The sequence below is a fragment of the Coturnix japonica genome, chromosome 11 (assembly GCF_054131305.1).
Source record: "Coturnix japonica strain WE chromosome 11, WE-NBRP24, whole genome shotgun sequence".
Taxonomy (NCBI): domain Eukaryota; kingdom Metazoa; phylum Chordata; class Aves; order Galliformes; family Phasianidae; genus Coturnix; species Coturnix japonica.
The window spans coordinates 21,204,130-21,225,721 of NC_140673.1; the positions used below are offsets into that span (position 1 = coordinate 21,204,130).

At 49.1% G+C, this 21,592-nt stretch overlaps 4 protein-coding genes across 7 annotated transcripts; 2 read left to right on the plus strand and 2 right to left on the minus strand.

Moving 5' to 3' along the window:
• Nucleotide 1: 1 nt before the first annotated feature.
• On the minus strand, nt 2-7,839 carry LRRC41 (leucine rich repeat containing 41). Of its 2 annotated transcripts, XM_015870472.3 has the most exons (10): nt 7,704-7,839; nt 7,544-7,630; nt 7,287-7,357; nt 5,734-6,895; nt 4,503-4,748; nt 3,927-4,091; nt 3,290-3,388; nt 2,674-2,796; nt 2,172-2,247; nt 2-946 (listed from the first exon to the last, which is right to left on the minus strand). In XM_015870472.3, exons 1-10 carry the CDS (start codon nt 7,810-7,812, stop codon nt 712-714), a joined length of 2,373 nt encoding a protein of 790 aa, XP_015725958.2. In that variant the 5' UTR covers nt 7,813-7,839; the 3' UTR covers nt 2-711. The 2 variants fall into 2 exon arrangements, with proteins under 2 accessions (XP_015725958.2, XP_085368459.1); XM_085512333.1 differs by lacking the exon at nt 4,503-4,748.
• A 73-nt stretch (nt 7,840-7,912) lies between these two features.
• UQCRH (ubiquinol-cytochrome c reductase hinge protein) lies at nt 7,913-8,748 on the plus strand. Its single transcript, XM_015870481.3, has 4 exons — nt 7,913-7,995; nt 8,087-8,110; nt 8,237-8,398; nt 8,484-8,748. The coding sequence occupies exons 1-4, from the start codon at nt 7,954-7,956 to the stop codon at nt 8,514-8,516; spliced, it is 261 nt and encodes an 86-aa protein (XP_015725967.1). The 5' UTR covers nt 7,913-7,953; the 3' UTR covers nt 8,517-8,748.
• Nucleotides 8,749-9,227: 479 nt separating this feature from the next.
• On the plus strand, nt 9,228-12,519 carry NSUN4 (NOP2/Sun RNA methyltransferase 4). Of its 2 annotated transcripts, none has more exons than XR_014933044.1 (6): nt 9,228-9,339; nt 9,672-10,075; nt 10,758-10,912; nt 11,023-11,218; nt 11,734-11,858; nt 12,052-12,519. XR_014933044.1 is itself a non-coding variant. In XM_015870479.3 (6 exons), exons 1-6 carry the CDS (start codon nt 9,241-9,243, stop codon nt 12,323-12,325), a joined length of 1,212 nt encoding a protein of 403 aa, XP_015725965.2. In that variant the 5' UTR covers nt 9,228-9,240; the 3' UTR covers nt 12,326-12,519. The 2 variants fall into 2 exon arrangements, 1 of the variants encoding a protein (XP_015725965.2); XM_015870479.3 differs by having other exon boundaries at nt 11,064-11,218.
• On the minus strand, nt 12,454-19,564 carry LOC107317595 (vitamin D3 hydroxylase-associated protein-like). Of its 2 annotated transcripts, XR_014933042.1 has the most exons (16): nt 19,256-19,564; nt 18,346-18,459; nt 17,873-18,016; nt 17,486-17,619; nt 16,919-17,125; nt 16,476-16,516; nt 16,016-16,140; nt 15,751-15,876; nt 15,482-15,579; nt 15,239-15,338; nt 14,767-14,810; nt 14,290-14,329; nt 14,023-14,120; nt 13,798-13,906; nt 13,473-13,618; nt 12,454-13,376 (listed from the first exon to the last, which is right to left on the minus strand). XR_014933042.1 is itself a non-coding variant. In XM_015870475.3 (15 exons), the coding sequence occupies exons 1-15, from the start codon at nt 19,448-19,450 to the stop codon at nt 13,251-13,253; spliced, it is 1,749 nt and encodes a 582-aa protein (XP_015725961.2). In that variant the 5' UTR covers nt 19,451-19,558; the 3' UTR covers nt 12,454-13,250. The 2 variants fall into 2 exon arrangements, 1 of the variants encoding a protein (XP_015725961.2); XM_015870475.3 differs by lacking the exon at nt 14,023-14,120 and having other exon boundaries at nt 19,256-19,558.
• Between the last annotated feature and the right edge of the window lie 2,028 nt (nt 19,565-21,592).

A 21,592-nucleotide genomic window follows, 5' to 3' on the forward strand; every position in this document is an offset into this window, starting at 1 on the left:
GTTCTCTTAATTCTGTTTTTATTATAAAAATATGACAAAAAAAACCCAACTCTTCAAAGCCTCTGGAAAAAAAAGATGCAGACAGTGGATGGGGGCAGGACCAGTCATTTTCCCAGATACCTTGATCAGTGATTGCTAACAAACAGCATGTTGTATTGAATGCAGCTTTTTTTATAAGGTAAACAAAAGGTCAAAAAGAGGGGGAGCTTTATTTAGTTGGGTTTTTTTCCCTACTCATTTTAAGTGGAAGGAGAAGTTCTTATTTAAAGGATCACAGACTATAACAGAATGGCTGAGGTTGAAAGGGACCTCTGGATGCCATCCTCTTCAACCCTGCTGCTCAAAAACTGCATCACTTAGGTGTGTTTGTCAGGGTCTATTTTCAGGCAGCTTTCAAGTTTCTCTAAGGGTGGAGATATTTATTTATATGATATTTGGTAAACCAACATGAAATCTGTATAAAAACCCCGGTCGAGATCTGCAGGATATCATAGAAGCTTATTTAACATGTCTGTTCCACTTTAACTGGAAATACAGCTGTTGACCCAAATGGTCACTATATCACTTCACTGTTCAAAGGAACAGAAAAGTGACAAGAACTGTCTCCTGCTTGAACCAGAGGAAGACAACCCCCATCTGTGCTAAGTTTTAGTGGCCATGGACTGAAGTGTTTTAGTTCATGCTGATCAGCTTTCTCCTGCCCTGTGTCCTTTACATGACACTGATGTAATCGGCGAAAGCCTGAGAAGAGTCCCATGAGTCATTGACCACACTGCACACCGCTCTGAGACGCCGAAGTGCTTCTTGAGCTGTTTCAGCATCCTGATCCAGCCAATTTTGGAAGAGGCGTAAGTGGGTGAATTGAATCTTCCCCCCTCTCTGCTGGATGTAGCCTTCCAGCTTCTTTGTGAATTCCAGGAGCCCATCAGGTTTGATGCAATTTGAGCTGCTCAGAAAAAGGAGGACAAAAAAAGTCACTAAGAATCTAGGCTGTAATTTGAGCAGTTACTGCTCCATCTAATAACCACCTATGTGGGGATGTTTCAATGCAAACTTCCCTCAGCAATACAGAGTATGAATGAACCATTAATTTAAACTGGGGGGAAAAAAAAAAACCAACAGCTCCTGAAACACAATGGCATTAAGGGCTGAAAGCTTTTATAAACCAACTATGGGAAGAAACCATAAAACTTGCTCTCCTGGCCTCCTAATAAATAACTGCACTAGTCTTCACTATGACCTTAAAATCCTGTTGGACTCAAGCTTCTGTCAGCACCCTTCAGTCTCATAGCAGCTCACTGGACCCAAGGGGCTTGACCCAGTCCACAGCTCTCAATGCAGCCCTCAGCAATAAGGGATCATTTCTTTCTTAGAAAGCGTTGAGAGGAGATGTCAGATCCCCGTATTTCTAGATTAAAAGATCATTTCTCTTGCACAGATGCATAAATGGATAGAAAGTTTCACAAGACTAAATCTCAGCACATAATAGCTAAGTGGAGATGAAAATTTCAGGATGCCAGACTGCTGAAAGAATGGCTATGGTTAGATTCTCATGCCTGTGTACTCGCAGTAAGCTGAGCCATTAGGATGCAAATAGGATTAAAATCAAGTAAAACAATATTGCAGAGATGCCACCTTCCACCTGCTTTGAGAAGGTCAGTGCCTGTGTTTATGGCTGTTCAGGCTCAATAAATAAATAAAGCAGCAGTGGTTCAGGTCGAAAACCAAAAAAGATGAAAGGAATGCAGAAGCATTCACAGGATCTGACGGGGAATGGTAGTGCTCTCCCTGTGCTGGAGCAGTGGGAACAGAGCTGTTCACGCTGGTGGCTATGAATAAGTGTAGATAGATACATTAGTTCTAGCCTTAAGAGCAAGGAAGGTGTGCAGTAGCCTTGCAGGGGAGCACAAAATGAAAGCTGCTTTTAAGACGGAACTTTGATTCATTTATAAATGTGACAGTGCAGCACCTCAGGGAGCATGGCCTGGCCTTAGTCACTGGAGTTCCCTAAGGTTTTTAAGTGCTCACTGCAGCATTCTCTAAACTTTTCTTGTCCATGTGTTCCCTTAAGTAAAGAAAAAATCTGTACTCAGGCTTTCATTGCTATTCTGAGCCTAGCTGAGCTCTGGACATCCTGAAACAAATTCAGTGTCTTTAGAACAACAGAATACCTGACATCCAGCTGGCAAAGAGAAGAGGAGGAATCTTCAGAGAAAATGTCTGCCAGGGCAACCAGCCTGTGATTCCCTAAGAGGGGAGAAATGCAGCTGTTATTTCCCAGCTTGCAACTATCTTAAATATCTGAATGGCAAAGGGGCTGAGATTAATATCATGTAGAAGGGATTACGTAGATATTATGTAGAAGGGAGACTGAAAGCATGCATGCCCAGCATAAACAACTCATTTTCAGTTTGTCCACAGAGATAAGCAACTGTAGTGCTCATGCAGCACCTGGGCTCTTAGTACATTGTTGAATGCAACTGAAATTCTTCCTGTAAAAAAATTACCTCAGGCCCCCCTCATTTGGTGAACTAAGTGACAAAATTGATGCTGTTCATGCAATACATTAAGTTCAACACTAAGATCTTGGGCCATCAATGGTCTTAACTACAACTCTGAAGCTACCCCCTGCAAAGCTGGTCTGAAGTCAAGGCTGACATCTATGGTACACACCAAGGCGATTCCCAGGCAGTTTGAGGCTCTTCAAAGATGAATTTCTCTTTACTGTGTTGATTATTTCTGACAAGAACTCAGTAGTGCAGCTTTCAAACAGCCGGCAGAAAGAGAACGTTATTTCTATGGAAGAAATGAATTGTCAGTACATGTTAGTTCACTCCCTTTGTGCTTAATTATTCCACAATTACATCCTTCAGACAGCTCCAGACTTTAATCCATTTGCAAGAACAAAGCTTCCCTGGCAGTAGACCATGTATGAGAGCACTGCTGTTCCATCAGTATAAAGATGACAATCCTCACACCAGGGAGGTGACTTTGCCAGCTGACCCAGTTCAAGGCTGATCTGCTCTGCTGGTTAAAAAATCTTTGTTTTACAGCCAAGTTGATAGACTCTCCTATGAAACATGTGCTGACTGCAGCTGATCCTCTCTGCCCTGCTAGCAGAGAGCCAGACAGTCTCACTCTTCCAGCATCTACAAATCTATCCCTGAGACACCTGACTTTTTGTTCAACGTTGCACATCCAAATACCACCTCCCAACCATCAACCGACCAGTCAAACACAGCCACCTGCAGCACCTTTCTAGGCACGTGTGCCCAGGAGTTTGCTGTACCTTGCAGCATGGGATCCTGAAGCAAAAGCAGAACTTCTTTCTGATGGTCAGCCAGGTTCACATCGTGAAAGCTCAGCTTCTTCAGATTTGGACTGCATTCTAAAAGCAAAACAAGTTCTCAGGTAAAGTACTGTCTGGCCTTACCATAAAAAAACAAATAACTGTTGCAACTAACAGCTAACACCGAGAAACTGGACTGGACCGTGGATAAACTGATGGATTGTGGGCAATTAAAAAGAAACCATCCTGTTGTACAGGATCATCCACATGTTCAACAGAAAAACTAAGATGGCTGGCACCCGTTTTCTCAGTTAATTCCAAGGATTTCTGCACTGAAAGAACAGACCCATCCAAGCTGCTTCCAAACTAAAAAGACATGGATGTGGCAAATGCTCAGAGTGTAGATGCAGGAGGCTCAGGTACCTGAGCAACTAATGGCAGATGTGCCCCAGCAGCCTGTGTGGTAGAAATACTTCCAGACTAAAGCTGGGCACAGCAGAATTGCCAATGAGGGCTAAATCAGGCCTTGGCAGAGTCCAAGGTAGCTGACAAGCAGCGATGCTGCAGGGATGGGAGACTGCAGCAAGGAAGTCATTCCATGTATCAAAGTGACACTACCTACATGTTAGCAGAGTACCTTTGAGTGCCTGCAAAAGGAGCCCAAGCTCCTGAGACGAAGGCAGCGTGGCGCTGTCGAGGGACAACTGCTGAAGGGACTTTGATGCCTTAAGCACTGGAAGCAGGAATGTGGTGTGCAGAGGCTCCCTGGGGAATCGGATCTCCAGCTGCTCCAGGCAGCACTCTAAGGCAAGAGAAAAAAACATAACAATGAAAGAGATTGGTCTGGAGTACCTGTCTTCAGCATAGCTACATTGTGGAGCAACCAAAAATCTGTGCACCTTTCTATCATTTAGATTGCTAAGAAGGGCAGAAGCTCCTAAGCAATTTAAAGACCTAGTGAGTATGTTCCCTATGGGTTACATGGATAGTCATGGCTAGCAGTTCAGGCTCAGCCTTGTACAAAGCTGTCCTGTATCAGGTTGGCATGCAGCAAGTAAGATGCTTTGTCATGGACTGGGAATGACAGAGTGCATCACCATCTCAATCAGAAAGGGGTGGCTATAATCACTTAATTACACACCACTGTGACAATACAGAGTTCAGCTCTCATTTACGTGCCACATCCCACTCATTGCTCAGAATCATTTCCTACCTGGGATTTCTGAATCACTGCAGCTTGAATTCCCCTCTGGCCTGTTTCCCTCCAGTTGGTTTTTGAGGTCAAAGCTGACCGAGAGTGTTCGGAGCTGGGGAAAGACACTCAGGATGCAGCGCACAAGCTCCATGCAGGGCATGTGGGAAAAGACATCGCTCACACGCAGCACACGGAGGCAGCAGTCTGAGTGTTGGGAGAGGGCCTGGAGCCCAGAGAGGATGCAGAAGATGTTAGCACCCAGGCCTGGAATAGCATTTATAGAGAAAGGAGTTAGATATGTCTGTACAGACACCAGTGCACGTGCAACAGTGGAACTTCCAGCCCAGTGCCAAGCAATGGTGTCAAAGGCTAAATGTACAGGTTCCCCCTAGGTACTCTATCTATACATGCTTAAGTGACAGGACTGACTAGACACAGAAGATGGAGATCTAGTTCTTTCCTTCTCCCTCTCTGGCCAGTCTTTCAGCACAAGGCTGTAGGCTGTTCTCAGACAGATGAAGTCCATTCTCTCTTGCTAGAATGGACTGTAATATCTCCAAGGATATAGAACTATGCAGTTAGCATTTGACTAATGTATTACTAATTGTATTTTGCTTTGGTCTTCTGCACAGATCAACACTTAGAGATACAAAACCAGTAAGTGTCAGATTTGTTTCCAGACCAACAAGACACATAAAATTATCACAGGCCTATTTTCCCCAGCTCAATACCCACAGAACTTCCTATGCTTCATTCTCTGTAGATCCACTGTCCATTATCAGTCATTCATCCTGTCACTCACCCAAATGGGTCTGTGCAACCACACAGTAGATTCCTTTGAACATTCCTGGACAAACCTGCAGGCTCAGGCCCTGCCACAGTTCCCCACAAAGGAGGAACCAGCAGCTGACCAGAGTTTGTTTTCTCACCTGTTTTGTCTCTGGGCCACCCCACCTGTCCTTGTCATCCTACTGGGCTTCTATTACATCTCTTTTCTCCCTCCCACCCCCCCGATGTGCTGTGCTTTTGCAGCTTCATGTTTTCATCTCAGCACCATTTCAGATATAAAGATTCCTCTCATATTCCTGACTGTCTTCTAGCATTCAAGCAAGTTCTCGCTCTCATTGAACATCTCTGCCAGTACCATTCTCAAGATCAGGAATACTCTTACAATGTTTCTTTCAGTGAACAAATAAATCATTCAGACCAAATCACAGCTGAAAGGAAACGTCCTGCTCACACCACTAACCGTTGTAAGACAGAACCAGGTTTTCTAAAGACACCCAGGAACTTAGCAGGTTACTCAGAGTCCGACACATGTCACCAGTCAAAGGAATGGAGAACAGTTCCAGCGTGGACACGCTTCGGAAGTGGTGAGAAGCTTTTAGAGAAAAGATCCCACTGGATCCTCCTCTTCTTTTACAACCAGCATGGCCACAGCACAGAGATCCTGTGGAGGAGCTGCTCAGGTTCTCAGCATTTTCTCCCTCTGTTGTGGTGTTTTGGTCAATTGACACTGAGCTGTCCTCTCTAGCAACAGTAAAAACAAAATCATACAGGTCATCCAGGTCAGCACAAAGCGCCCTGCTTCGTCTGAGGCAGCGGCGTTTCTTCCCTACCGCAGATTTCACCCGTCTGCGTGACTTTCGAAGAGCAGAGCGATGGGGCAGCTGTTCTGAGAAGCAGGAAGATCCTTGTCTGCTTGTGTGATCGCAGGACACCTTGATGTCTGCCTCCTCACACGCTTGGTTCTCCAAAGGAAAGCAATTCAGTCCAGAGAGGGCAGCGCTCTGGCCAGTGTCAGCCACTCGTCCATTCACCTCTGCTTGCCTATCAGCCTGCTCCAGAGCACGAGGAGATTCCTTCTGGTGTACACCATCAGTGCACTCCTCACTGCAGCAGCCCTTCTCAGATGGCTCATGTGTTGTCTTCTGGCTTTGAGTATCTCCCTCCTCTCTGCAAAGGCCACACGGGCTGCTGTGATACGTAAGAGCATTTCCTGAGCGCCAAAACCCAGCACTCATACTCAAAATGAGAACAAGAAGAACCGTGTCAGGTACAGGCCAGGCACACATGGACACGTGGCTGACAGAGCCATGGTGAATCAGCCGGTGAAGGAGTAAAACCAGCGAACGCCTGATGGACTGGTCAGAGGAGAGGAGGTGCTGGAACTTCAGGATCCGCAATGAGCCGGCCAAGTTCTCAAGCACTTTTTGGTTGCGCTCCGCAACGAGCTCCACCGCGCCCTGCAGCATGTTACACAGAGTAAGCTGGCTCACATGGGGTGAGCTGTGGAGCAGCGGGGAGAAATGATGGTCATTGAGGCGCCAGTCAGAGGAAACATCCAAGACACCGTGAAGAACATTTGAGAAGAACGTTTCAAAGAACTTCTTCTTCCAGCAGCGGATATTCTGCAATTAAACCATCTTAGAGTCAACCAGGATTAAAAAGTGGAAGTAAAGGCTGTGCTAACAAAGAGTCAGCCACCATCTTTGAATCAAATTACCACACAGGTATCCAACACGTGACTTCAGCACACGGAGGTTTAACCCTGATATAAGATACTGTTTTTACCTTCTGTTCCCCTAAAGAAATGCATCTATAAAGCCAGTTTTCTTCTTTCAGCACACTTAATGACGTGATATCAAGGCTGTGTACAGCTCATCCCTCACAATAGATGCTTATTTCCCATAGTTAATCTTACACAAGAGCCATGCGTTGGTCTCAAGCTCTACAAGTGCCCAGCAGCAGTGTGACATTGAGTAAAAGCAGAACCCATGTGTGTCAATGCAGATTCCTCACCTCTGAGTTGGGGGGTCTGGTTTTCATCACATCATCCCACAGCTGGCGCCAGATGGGCTGCGTGGACAGCCCTGGAAAAGAAAAGAAACCAGGTGCTCCTCTCAGCCTTTCTTCCCCAGCTGGAAGCCCTGCTCGGTGCTCCCACAGCGGGCAATGGAAGGAGAGGGGGTGCAGGGTCAGACTGGGACAAGGAACGTGCTCAGAGTGCGATGAAGTAAATGGGTTCATCTCAGTGACTAAGATCCCCCCTTCCTCACCTGCTCTCCTCGCGGCGGCCTCGGCTCTCTCCAGCCGGAACACGGACAGCAGCGGCAGCAGCCCCCGCAGGAGGTGCCCGGGCAGCGCTGAGGAGAGCGAGAAGGAGACGGCAGCAACGTGCAGGTACCCGACACCCCGCACCACCACCCCGCGCCTTACCCCACACGTCGGGCTCTAAGGCCGCCATACTGCGGCTCACGGCCGCCGCGCTCAGCGCCTGCAGCGTGTCAGGCCGCTCCGCCGACATCGCCCCGCTCGGCGCCGCCATGTTGGGAGGGCCCGGCCCCGCCTCCTCGCTCCCACCGCCATTGGGGTGAGGGGGAAGAGCAGGCGGCCATCTTGAGATCTGCGCTTCCGGAGCGTGGAGCGGCACTTCCGACGAGTGACCCTGGTGAGTCCTGGTGCCGCCATGGGGCTGCGGGACGCGGTTGTTCACGCCGGGGAACCCGAGGTGAGCGGAGCCGGGCGGGGCTGAGCGAGGGGACGGGACGAGGCCTGGGGTCAGAGCGAGCGGTAACGGCTGTGCTGTGCTTTGTCTGCAGGAGGAAGAGGAGGAGGAGCTGGTGGTGAGTCGGGGCGTGAGGGCATGTGGGCACGGGGTGGGTCCGGGCTGCCAGCTGGGCCTTCGAAACGAAGGAATATGTGTTAAACCGCCGCCTTTCGGGCTGTCTGTGCTTATATCGCGTCCATAGGACCCGCTGACCACTGTGAGGGAGCACTGCGAGCAGACCGAGAAGTGCGTGAAGGCCCGGGAGCGGCTGGAGCTGTGCGATGCACGCGTGTCCTCACGGTCCCACACGGAGGAGCAGTGCACCGAGGAGCTCTTCGACTTCCTGCACGCCCGGGACCACTGTGTGAGTGCTGCACTGCTGGGTGCATCCCTATAGGAGCTGAAAGGCTCTTGTTGTGCTCCTGAGCTTAAAGCGTCTCCTCTTCCAGGTTGCCCACAAACTCTTCAGCAAGCTGAAGTGAATGAAGGAGTGATCGTCCATCTGCTTCCACAGTCCAAACGAAGAGCCTCGTCGGTTCACAGTTCTGCTCTGCCTCTTTATCGCCAATGTGAAGTATAAACCTAGTGGCTTCTTGGCACCGACCGAGCACCAGAATGTCATTGTGTCTGTTCTCATTGCAGCTGCACATCTTCATAAAAAACATATGGATGTTCTGTAATTTTCCATATTAAACATACAAAGTTCCTGTGGAAGTGCCCTTGGTTTATTTCGTAGTCCTTGCAGCACTCATTTGTACTGGTATGGAGTTAGGATGAAAGCAGTGAGGCTCAGAGCCCACCCCACCTGCTTGGATCCACACACTTCACCCCTGTGAGGTGAAGCCATTCCTGTTTATTGTGCTGCCCTTATTGCTAATGGAGCTTCTGTTGTCACCTCTGTGTTGTGACCCAGAGCAGCTGTCCATGGGGCTGCATGTGGGCACGGTGGTGGTGCCATCCGACTCTGAATGGTGTCTGAGTGCTGCTCTGCTGTAGCACCACAGTGAGCAGTAGCAGCAATACAATCCTTATACTGGGGATTCTCAAGCTCAATCCCTATCGGCTCCAAACAGTTCTATTCGTGCAGCTTGTAAAGCTCCGCATCTGACCGGCACCGCAACGTTACCGCGTGTCCCCGGCCGCCTCCAACCAGGGCCAGGGCTGTGAGCTCCGGTCCCGCCCCGGAAGGCGCTGCTGAGCGCAGCCATGGCGGCACCGGGCGGTCGGGCCGTGCTGCTGCTGCGGAGGGTTCGTGTGCTGGGGCTGAGCCCCGAGCCCCGGCGGTACCTCTACAAGAAGAAGTGGGTGAGAACCGGGGCAGCTCCGCGCTTTTCTTCCCTCTGATCTGTCCGTCCCCTCGCTGTGCCTCCCCCATCGCACCTCCTTTTTCTGTCTCTGTTTCATCCCCTTTACCACCCCCCTTCCCGCAGCTCTGTTGCTAATGCACTCTTTTCCCCCCCTCCCAATTACACCCATCGCGGCTCTCATTGCACCCTCCTACACTCCTTCCTTTATCCCATCTTACACCCCATACACCTCTCCCTGAGCCCTCCTGCCTTTCCCCTCCCACATCCCAGCCCCCAGCTCCGTCTTTTGGTCTCCCAGTCCCTTCACCCATTGGATCTCTCTTTCCAAAGGCCACCACCTCCCCTCGCATCCCGGCCACCCGCCTGGCGCTGCATCACTTTGACACCACGTACAGCCTGCAGCTGCAGGAGCTCTGGCCGGCCGTGCGAGCAGCAATGCTGTGCGAGCAGAAATACGGCGCCCTGCTCAACAACTTCACCTCTGCCGACCTCGTCGCCCAGCAGCTGGAGCTGCTCGGTGCCACCGATTTTGTTTCTGAAGCTGCCAGAAGGGATCAGTGTTGGCAGGAAAGTGCAGGGGTAGAAGCAGAGAAGAGGAAAGCCCTGGAGGGGTCTGGTGGAGATGGGCCAGCAGTGCCAGCAGAGACGTCACCACTGCTTCGTGCCTCTGTCAGCTCCAACATCAAGTGCTACACCTTCCCCAGGGGCGACATCTCGCGCTTCCGTCCTGCGTGGTGAGATGGTTCGCCTGCTATTGACATTGAATAGTGCTGACCTATATCCAGCCAGGCTTCTATAGTGCTGTATTAACTGCCCCACATCAGGGGCCCTGGACAGTCAGAGCTGGTAGGGGGGCACCCAGCCCACAGCAGGGGTTGGAGCTGGTTGATAGATCCATAAGGTCCCTTTCAACTCAGCTATGCTATGATTCCACAAGTCTGTGTTTCTATAGCTACTCCTGCTATGAACCAACATTGCTAGTTGTAATACTGTAATCTATAATGTGATAGAAAGCATAGTGATAGTAGCGGGATGGCACAGTCTTAGCCTGCAGCAAATGAGAACAAGCCCAAATACAGAAACAAAGGAAGAAAAAAAAAGCTTCTTACCTTAGAAGTTCTCCAGAGAGACACCCTCACCTCCACTGCCAGCCTTTAAATGAGGGCTGTAAAGGAGTAGATCCTGGCTCCAACCCTCCCAGTCACTCACCTGGTGTGAGTGCATTGCACACACCTGAGCTCCCCTGGGTTGGCCCTGCCTTCCCACCAGGTGCCCCATCACTGTTTCAAGCTGTGACTTAGCATTCCTGCTACACCAGCATCAGGCTGTTAGCACCAGCTCCTTTTGGTTATACCCATCGTAGCTTCCAACTATATATTTTTCTTTGTTTTCTATATGCAAAATGGTGGTTTCCAGGCCAGACTCTCTTGGGATCCTCAGCTACTATCTCATGGATGCAGCATCCCTCCTGCCCGTTTTGGCCCTCAATGTGAAGCCAGATGACCTCGTCCTGGACCTCTGTGCAGCTCCAGGTGGCAAGACGCTGGCTCTGCTGCAGACTGGGGCTTGTGGTAAGTGGAGGGGTAGTTAGTAAAGCTGAGACTGAGAGTGCAGGGTACATGGCGATACCTTTCTGTTCATCTTTTCTGCTTATAGGAGTTGGTGTGGTTTTGTTTTCCAGAGTGAATTTCTCAGCATGCTGTTTCCCATCTCTCACCTCAGGGTATCTGGCAGCCAATGATGTCTCCATTTCCCGAACAAAGAGGTTGTATCACATTCTCAATAGCTACATTCCCAAGAAGGTCAGGGAGGCTGTGAGCGTTACATCGCATGATGGAAGGGACTGGGGGGAGCTGCAACGTACAACTTTTCATAAGGTGAGTGACTGGAAACCAGTGAAGGGAATCATAGAATGGTTGGGTTGTAAGGGACCTCAAAGCCCATCCAGTTCCAGTCCCTGCTGTGGGCTGGTTGCCCCACCACTTTAGGCTACCCAGGTCCCCATCCGACATGGGGCACGCCCAGGGATGGGGCACACACAGCTCTCTCTCTATGTCAGCACCTCACATCTAGCTTAGTTTTTTCCTGTTTCAAAGTGAGACAGCAGCTTACCCAACAGTGTGATCGTGTAGTTTTACATAGCCTGATATGCTGAACAAGAGCTAAAGCTAAGCCCATGATAGAGCAGTATTTCCTGTAGCTATACCATTCCTCCAGGACCTGAGAGTATGGGCATTCTGAGTTGTACTTTTATCTGGTGGCATAAGCTAGGCAACATACAGAGGGCTACATTTGTCTGTGTGGTGTGGTGGAAGCATTGGGTGAAGTGATGGTGGGGGATTTCTGAGACAGACCAGGGCCCAAAGCTGATGTGGGATCTGTGCTGCTCCAGGTCCTCGTGGATGTGCCCTGCACAACAGACAGACACTCTGTCATGGAGGAGGAGAACAACATCTTCCACAAAATAAGAACCAAGGAGCGTCAGATGTTGCCAATGCTGCAGTTACAGCTGCTGATGTGAGTGAGCTTGAAGCTGTTTTGTTGCTGTATGTATTAGCACTGAAACCTCTTCTTACTTCACATGTGCCTAGTCAAGAGCTCTCCCCACTCCATATGGGTTATGTACTGGCACACACGGTTATTACAGTGCTGTTATCCCATGCTTTCCTCTTCCTCCCCTGGTGGTATGTTTGTTTTATCTTGTCCATAGGGCTGGGATCCTTGCTGCCAAACCAGAAGGAGAGGTGGTATACTCCACGTGCTCCCTCTCTCCGCTGCAGAATGAACATGTGGTTGAGAGAGCGATAGACATTGCAGAAACTCAGTTCAACATCACTGTCCACGTTGAGGACCTGAGCCACTTCCGAATGCTCTTCCAGGACACGTTTTGTTTCTTCTCAGGTTGCCGGCTGGGGGAGCTCGTTCTTCCTCACCTCACAGCCAACTTTGGGCCTATGTATTTCTGCAAGTTACGCCGAGAATAAGGGATGAAAGATCTGGGTTTGGGGCAGCTCAGCTTTCCTCACTGTACATCTCTGGGCTATCATGTTTGGAACTGATGTTGTTTCCCTTTTGCTGGTTATCATGAAATACCCTGAATGTCCAGGGAAAGCATATTTAAAGGATATTTATTTTTCTTTTTAAAACATATTAAATGGGCTAAATTGTTTTCATCTTATGCGAACAGGTTCAGGATAATAAAACAGGTTCAGGAGGCTGCGTAGATGGAAATGAAAGTGACCACCCATCCATATCCATCCTTCCAGGAAGGTGCAGTTCGTGGGCTGTTGATCATTTGAGCTCAGCGTAAGCCAGTCCTGCCCTCTGCATCACAGCTCTGACAAGTGTTAGTGTGGCTGCACAGTGTGCTGGTGGGGAACGCTGCGTAGTTATTAATGCAGCAACAGTGACTGGTTGTTTTCAGCCTCTGGTGCAAGGAGGGGGAAAAGGGGAATGAGAAGCAGAGGAGTGGGGGACAGGTAAGGTGTGGAGAGCTGCAATGTCCTGGTGGGGTCTTTGGGTATTATCTTTCTTCAAAGGAAGACTGTGATGTTAAAGATTCCCTCTAACAAAGAAGTTTGGTTCTGTGAAGTCTTCATCAGTGTGATGAAGTGCTGCAGTCTTTATGCTGATGTTTTGGTCTCTGCCTCAGCTGCTGCACTATTTAGAGGCAAGTCCAGCAGTGTCTCAGCCAAGACAGGATAAGAAGGCAGACATACAGCCCTTGTAAAGGCTACTGAGGAAATGGCTGTGTCCTTTAACAGGATCAGTGCTTGTCAGCAAGAAGAGAGGCAGGAAATAGCTTTTCTTTCTTCCTTCCCTCCTTACTGTAATTCTGTGTCCTTCAGATTGCAAAAGGGAGAAATGATGCAGAGCTGTCCCCACCCTGCTGAGGTGGGACTGGAGGGGCTACACTGCTCTCTTCGCTCGGCTGAGGGTCTCCACCTCCTTCATGAACCGGAGGCACAGCTCCTCCTGCCATGGCAAAGCCACACATTGCACGGCCACGGGCAGCCCCACAGCTCCTTCCACAGCCTGCAATGGGGACACAGGTGGTGAGGGGATGTTTAGGAGCTGCTGTTTTCAGTGACACCCTCGCTCTGAACATCCAGCATTTCCCATGTCACATACCTGCTTCAGTGTCCTGTCCCAGAGGTCATCACAGCATCCTCGGTAAAGCTTTAGCTCTTCTTCATCAGCCTCTGTCACTGTGCTGACGGGTACAACCCCAGCAGGGAAGTTGAGGACGTTGTACAGCATTGTGGAGGAGATGGCAGCTGAGAGAAGCAAAACAGACAACACATGTGGCCACAGGCTCGGGTTCCTTCAATTATATGTGTTTTTAAAGGCCCTGAGAAGCAGCTGCTGCTTGGAGATGAGACTGCATAGGGCTGATCATCTGTGAGTCCCAGTCCTGTTACAAGGCCAGCCCTCTCCCCTCCTATGGCTCACTTACAGAGGAGTTTCCCAGGGAACCCTATGGTGAAGGCTGGCCCCAGCACAGGGCACAGCATGACATCCAGCTGGAGTTCCCTCCATTGGGCGATGAACTCAGAGCGGTACACCTGTGGGGGGAAAGAGGAGACATGCCAGGAGCATTTCAGTTTCTTTGGCGTATGCATGGTGGGGGAACACATGCTAGGTCACAGTGCTGCCATGAAAGATAGAGGTCACTACTGACCCAGTCCTAAAGTCCCACTCCATGGTTCCAGCTCTTGCAGTCTCTTAGTGCCGATATCCCCAAAGGGAGCTATGCACTAAAATCCAGTGTATAAGCATCTGTCTCCACAGCACACGGACAGAATACGGACAGGAATTGGAAAGGCTGCACTGGGACAACTGAGCACTGGCATTTGGGCACTGACCACTGTGCAGCCAGTGAAGTCTTGGCTTCACTTAAGCCTCAATTCATAACATGATGCTGGAGAGAAAAACCCTCAGAACATACCTCTATTTGGTGCTGATGATCCCACATCTCCTTCACTGACCTGCGAGTGGAAACCACAGCAACTTCTTACAGCCATTTTAAAGCATTTCGATGAGGAAGAAAAAGTGCTCGAGCAATTCACCAAGGTTTATCAACCCGGAGATTTTAGCCATTACATAAAGTGATCTCCAATTTCTCCAAAGTTTCCTTTGGCATTTGGCCATGCAATTAAACAACAAATGTTTGGAAGTGATAGAAGATTTCTATAGTGACCCCACCCAAGTCTCCTAATCCTTTTGGTGTAACACTGGGGACGGTGTAATACCCGAGGAGCAGGGAAACAAGCTCTTGGAATCTAAAGTGTCCAGGGCAGAAGAACAGGTCCTGCATAAAGTGGGTCAGAACCTGTTGTGAACCCAGCACCCTCCACCCCACTGCAAACAGAGGAGAAGGTAAAGTTCATTTCCATAGACATTTCTGCAGAGGATGCTGTCTTACCTCATGCCACACAAGGCGTTCAGATAGTCGGCCATGCGGGGAAACTGGAAAGGAGAAGGGGTTGCTTGAGGAGGGCTGTGACAGTGCTTAAAAAATGCTCCACGTGGCTCTTGTTTTGCTTTGCTTCTAACCTAGGAATAGTGCTTCAAGTGTGACCCCCCCTGACATGGTATCCCAATACACGAATCTGTAGGAATCCTGGCATTACTAGATCTAGCATTTGGAGAACTGCTTGCTGTGGGCTCTGCACACTAAGAGCTTTCACAGCTCTTAGCTGGTCTTGTTCTTATTTTTCTTTGCACTGGAAAAACCCCAGTATGATCCTAGAAAAGACCTTCCCAAATCACAGCATGTGCCTCACCCTGAAGTCCCAGTGTTCCTAGTTGGAGGTGTATGCCAGTACTATCACACTTTCAAGGATCTCAAGGCTTGCTGACACCTCTCAGCTTTGAGAATGAAGCCAGGAACTCACCAGAGGTTTAAGAATCAGAGCCAGAATCTTCTTCCCAAGCCTTGGGATCCTGCAGAAATTCACCTGGGGTTTTAAGCTTGGATCTACAATATTTCCTGTACTGAGAGATGACAAGAGGAGGAGATCATGCCAGAGAAGCTGTTGCCCCTTTCTCAGAAAGCTGAGTATCTCCTGTTTGGGTTGTGAAAAGAGCTTGTTTTGCTGTGAGTTGTGTTCATGGGCATGGGGAACGCTTCTACTTACAACACATCCAACCAAGCACGGCCTCCGTCAGCAAAAAATGTCTTCAAAAACAGTTCAGTCATGACACGGTGGATGTGAAGTGGAGAAAAGAGCACCAGCTGCATCAAAACATAAGATCATGGGGCAGCTGGATGCGAATAATTTCCATGACCTGACTGTGAGTTACTTACAGGCCTCTGGAATAGAAGCATCCTTGGGCTCCTCGTGCTGCTGGGCAGTTCCTTTGCCATCCCAACCATCTCCCCTCCCACCACCGTAGTGGTGCTCACCTGGTGCCCAGCTGCCTGAAGAGCCTCCCTGGTTTCATGCACTGCCCTCCGCATGCAAGGAGGCAGTGGGAAGTAACCATCTGTGTCGTAGTATCCGATGCGCAGAGGAGCAGAGCTTGAATACACCTGGAGCAAAGGACACACCAGTCTGCTGCTGCCTTCCCCCCATGCTGGGGAGTCTCAGGCTGATAAACCACAAACCACACCAGTACTGTCAAGGTAACTGAGCCCTTGAGGCATGCAGGACCTTGGGGACCAGGCTCACCTCCTCATTGAAGGGGATGGGAGGCACAGTGGGATCCAGCTGGAACATCTCCTCGCAGAGCAGCGCCTTCATGCAGAGGGCCAGGCTGTCCACATCCCTTGCCATTGGACCCAGTGCATATGGAACTGGCATGGGATGAGAGAAAATGTCTGTGGTAAACAAAGGGATGTGCCAAGCACTGGTCTGCCATCATGCAAGGAACCATTGGGCAATGAAGTGGGATGTTCTAGATGGGCCCCCACATGAATCTTGGCTGTCTCAGGCCTGGAGGATGACAGAACTTAGAAATGACATAGCCTCACTGAAGTGACCCCAGGGAGCCATGGCAATCTGCATCTGGGCTTCCTGAACCCAGATCAGTGTCCTACAAAGCAGATAGAAGCAAACCTCAGCCTCTACCACATTCCACTCTCCCTGCTCTTCACAGCATCTGGAGAAAAGCAATCTGAAATTCACATACCTGACACAATGCCATCGACTGGGCCATTAATTCCAGACAGACTGCAGGGAAAGAAAAAAAGTACATTGATATTTCAGTAACAGCAAAATATTCCCAATATGTCTGAATAGATCGTTAGAGTTTTCAGTTCAGGTCCCGAAATAGAATAAAATTGAGCTGAGTAAAACAGAAAATCAAAATGATAACAAAATGATAACAAAAAAAAAATCCCAAACCCCAACAAATCCTTATTTAACCAAAAACTGCTCAATTTTGGAGCTTTCGGAGACGGAAAGACTCAATCTGAATTCCCATTCCCTCACCAAGGACACCCTACATGACCAGGCAGCAGATCCATCTGCTTGCTGACCCCCCCTCCCTGAACATGGCAGGTAGGTGCACAAAGGTGGGTGTGAGCTATGAGTCTCCTAGCAGAGTGAGAAGCACAGACCCCAGCAACTTACCTGAGCCTTTGGGCTGTGGGTTTGAGCCCACATAGCCCACAGAAGCTGGATGGAAGACGGATGCTACCACCGACATCTGAGCCAATACCCAGAAGGGAGCCTCCCCCTGCAATCAGAGCTCCCTCCCCTCCTGAGGAGCCCCCGGGGGTCTTCTGGTGGTTGAGGGGGTTCAGCGTCTGGCCAAAAATGAGATTGCTGCAGTCATAGCTGTGGAACAAACCAGCAAATAGGCTGTAAGAAGCAGCCAAGCCCCTTGAGTTAGTTGTCTGCCCCTTGCAGTGGACTCACATGGCATAACCAACCCCTCCTTCTACCCTGTAAATCCTTCAGATGTGGCTCATTCCCATTAAGCCACCTCCCATACACATGTGCACTTGATTTCTGTTATGCCATGGTGGGATTATTCCCCCTTAATCTTGTTGGAAAGCCATTTTCAGTTGAACTGAGGTTGTTGGTAACAAATGGAAGACAGATTTGTCTGGGAACATCTCAGGAGACAGGAAGAACCCACCCTACAGGCTGGGTTTTAGGTTCAGGAAAAGGGAGATTTCTAATGATGTATGTTACTTGAAGAGGGATTGTGGCACATTGGTCTTAGCGAATGGGATGGCCCCTTGTCTCTTCAGAACCTTGACTAGGACACTGTCCTCCTGCTCTGGAGTGCCAAGGAACTTCACGAGCCCACAGGTTGATAGATGCCCCTGCAGAAAGGAGAGGTGACAGCAGACAGTGTCAGCACAGTTTCCCTGCTGTTTCGGATGGAATATCACAATCATAGAACCATAACATGGTTGGGTTGGAAGGGGCCTTAAAGCCTAGCTCCTAACTGCCTGGGTTGCAGATGCAATGAGATGTGGGGTCACAGCCCCAAGCCTGGCCAGATTCCTGTTTTCCTCCACCTCACCACCCAGCCCAGCTCATGATGGGATGTTTCATGGGCACTAATGGAAGCACCTTGTGACCAATGTGATCCTTGATGCTGACAGGAATGCCATAGAGAAGCCCTTTCTCCCTCTGCTGTTGTATTTCCTGGAGCTGCTCTTCACATTCTGGGATGAAATACTGCACGCAGTTTGTCTGCTGGGTCACTTCCAGGGCCTTTTCCAGACAGATGGAAGAGGTGTTAGTTAAGAGCAATGAAATGACGTGGCTTCATCCATTAGCTATCTGGATCTTCAAAGTGAGAAGCTTGGTTTGAATGCTAACCCCCTCCCCAGAACATCTGAAAGGGCTCAAACAATCTGAAAGAGTTCTTTGGTGATGGGTATGATCCATTAGATAGAGATATCCCCATCCTTCTGTATCTTTCTTCTATCTGCTATATTAAAGATATGCCATAATCAGCAGTTCTAGCAAGTCACCACCCCACACATCACAGCATGGATAACACAAGCAATTTGTCCTTCAGGATGCACATAGGCACTCACCTTCTGTATGTAAGTATAAAGGACAGTTCTGGGGGACAGGGACCCTTCCTGCAGCCTCCCAGCAACTTCCAGCAAGGGCAGGGAAAGGATGGCATCCGTCTTGTCACTGGAGACCTGCAACAGAAAGATGAAGAAGAAAGTTTTAATAATACATACTTGTAGCTGGTATGCTTTATCTCCAGGTATATTACTGCTGTAAATGTTGAGTTGATTGAGCTGGAACACATGGAGAAGTAAATAGGGTAGGAATGAAGGGGGTTAGAAATGAGTACTGCAGATTTCAGGGCCACATCCATGCTGGCTGGGTGGTTGCCTGTCTCATTCACACACTTGTCACCTCCTTGTGACACTGAGTACCCCGTGTTTCATTAGTTAAGTCAGGTTCTGGGCAGTCTGAGAGGCCTCAGTTGCTGGCAACCCTGGTTAAATTTCTTTTGAAGGCACTCCAAGAGCAACTCAGAACTCAGGTTTTACAGCCAAGGATATAGTCATGTGGACAGATGTGTTACCTTAGACTCAGGAAGAGTTTTTGCTTCTACCCATATAGGCAAGAGACATTTTCATACCCATAAAGATCTACAGGATTTGGACCAAGTGCTGATTGCCTTCATTGGTAATGACCTTCATTGGTCCAAATCCTCTAGGTCTTCAAAAGCTTCAACACCTTCGTCCCAAATCTCTTCCAAGTGTAATTTGCATCTCTCTGGCTGTAGGATTCCGCCACATCTCATCCTGCTTTAGATGTGATCTCCCTTCCTCCTAGGGCAGCCTTTCCCCTTGCTGAAGCCTGCCAGCACATCTCCCCTGGAATCCTTGTTATAAAGGCTATGGGTTGGTAAGCTAGGAGGAGGAGCTGAAGAACATGAGCAGACACCCCAGTGGGTCTTAGCTCCCCACGAGGATGGGTTACCTGCTCCCTGAACTGTTGGACAGCTTTTGCCATTTTCTTCACACCTTCATCCCGGGTCCTCCGAGCTTCTTCCATCTTCTTCTGGATGTGCCTTTTGCCCAGCCATTTCCAGACCACTACAGCTGCTGCTGAACTGCAGAGAAGGGCAAGAGCAGCAGCAGGAGCCAGCTCTGTCTCTGATAGGAACTGTCTCATGGCTTTGTGCAACTCTGGTCTCTGAGGATGGGTTGAGAATGAGAAGCAAGACAGGTGGGAGTGTCTCCCCAGATCAGTTTCTCTTCCCAGAACCACTGCTGCAGCTCAGCAAATAGCTTATAAACCCAAAGCTGACCTCTGCAGAGGTGCCTTCATTGGGGCATGAAGTGGAGAATGATTGACTGAAAAGTGCAACAGGTTAAGCATGCAGAGCTAGTGAACCCTGGCTGTATCAGGTTTATGCAGGCTGTCTGCACTGCAGGAAGTTCTCCGCTGGGGAGGAAGAGCTGTGGGATCTGCTGAACAAAAGAAGCAAGGAAACAGCTTTGCTCCTGTTTCCTGCATAGCCTAGGAAGACAATGGAAGAAAGGGGGGAAAAAGCGATTTGAAAGCACAAGATTTCCCTGCACAGAGGATGGTATGATGAGAGGATATACGTCTGTGGGGTACTTACTCATCCACCAGGCTCCTTAAACACTCCCACTCCCATAACTGTCAGAGGCTGCTTCAAGAGCTCTATCAAAGAATCACAGAAGCAATAAGGTTGGAAAAAAAACAGTAAGACCACCCAGTCCAACCCCAGTCCAGCCCACCATGCCCACATCCCTTGGTGCTACACCCCAATGGTTCTTAAACATCTCCAGGGGTGGTGACTCCATCCCAGTCTGTGCTGCAGCATCACCATACTTTCAGAAAAGAAGTTTTTCCTAATATCCAACCTGAACTTCCCCTGGTGCTCTCATCCTGTGAAACAGGGCTCAGCACTGTCACAAATGCCTGCATGCACCAGAACAGTGCCATGACAGAACACACAGATATTGTAGTAAATCTCACATAGTTGCAGCCCAGAAGCAAAATATTCCCAACAGGCACAGATACCTCTTGCCACAAGCCCACAAGAGCATCTCTGTGCTCTGAAATGAAGTCAAGAACTCAGCCAACATCAGCCCCTGTGAAAAACATCGACTTTGGCATCTAAAAAATAGAGTGGAGTGGACAGAGATTAACCAAACTATAACAAACTAAGCTGGTTATCTACCATGCTCTTTTTCAGTGGCACCCTTGCTTAGTGGGCGTGGTGGTGATGGGTTGATGGTTGGACTGGATGATCTTAGCAGTCGTGTCCAACCTTAATGGTCCTATGATTCTGTGAATACCCAAACCTCCTCCCAGTCTCTTGGGATCTGTGCAGAGTATCCCTAAAGAAGAGGTGTGCTCTTTGCACGTCACACAACCCCTGCACTGGGCTGAGAGGATGTGGGAGTTTATTCCCCATGCTGAGAGGCATCAGGGCATTGGGTTCTCACATCCGTTCAATGCTCTGGGTCCCGTGCTCTGATCCTGCCCTTTAGACGCTGCAAATGTTTAACAGAGACAAAGCCAGCTGTGTCCAAACCAACTCGGTGTTTCAAAGGGCAGTTTTTATTAGTGAGAACAGCTGCACTTCCAGATGGCCGGATGCTGCTGAGGAAGCCCTTTTCCTATCAGTGGACAAACGCTTTCACCTCCCTTGTAAATTGGAGGCACATCTCTTCCACTTTCCTCTTCTGAAATGAGAATCCCTAACAAGGAGAGTTGCAGCTACATAGAGGCAGATCAGCTGAGCTTTATGTGGATTCAAAAGCAAAAGGGATCAAGGGGTCCTTGGAAGTCTGATGAGAAAGAGACCTCTGTCTCTGTGGGGAAGATGAGGCAGGGAATGTCCCAGATCAAATCTCAAGTCCCTGGCGGAGGAGTCAGCCTGTCTAACTCACAGTTTAGACTTTATTGCTGAAGATAAACAATCAAGGCCAAGTGCAGCACTTTTGCAATGATGTTATCACTTGACTCAATCCAGGTCTAAGGTCACAACGTCAAAGTAATTGTGACTGTGCTGACATGGGATGCCAGGCAATACTACAGGTTTGTGTTTCATTTATTGCTAAGCATCTCTCCTAGGCTTTAACAGGAGCTTCAGGATCACTGCTGAGACACTATTATAATGTCCAATTGAGGAAAATCATAAATAGTGATTCTTCAAGGGCATCTACCTGCCTCGTTTTTGGACATTCTCCTAATTCAAGTTCCAGGTGCATCAGCTTATAAGAGGCAAAGCTGATCCAGGCCCAACACAAAGACCCCAGATACATCTACAGTTATTTT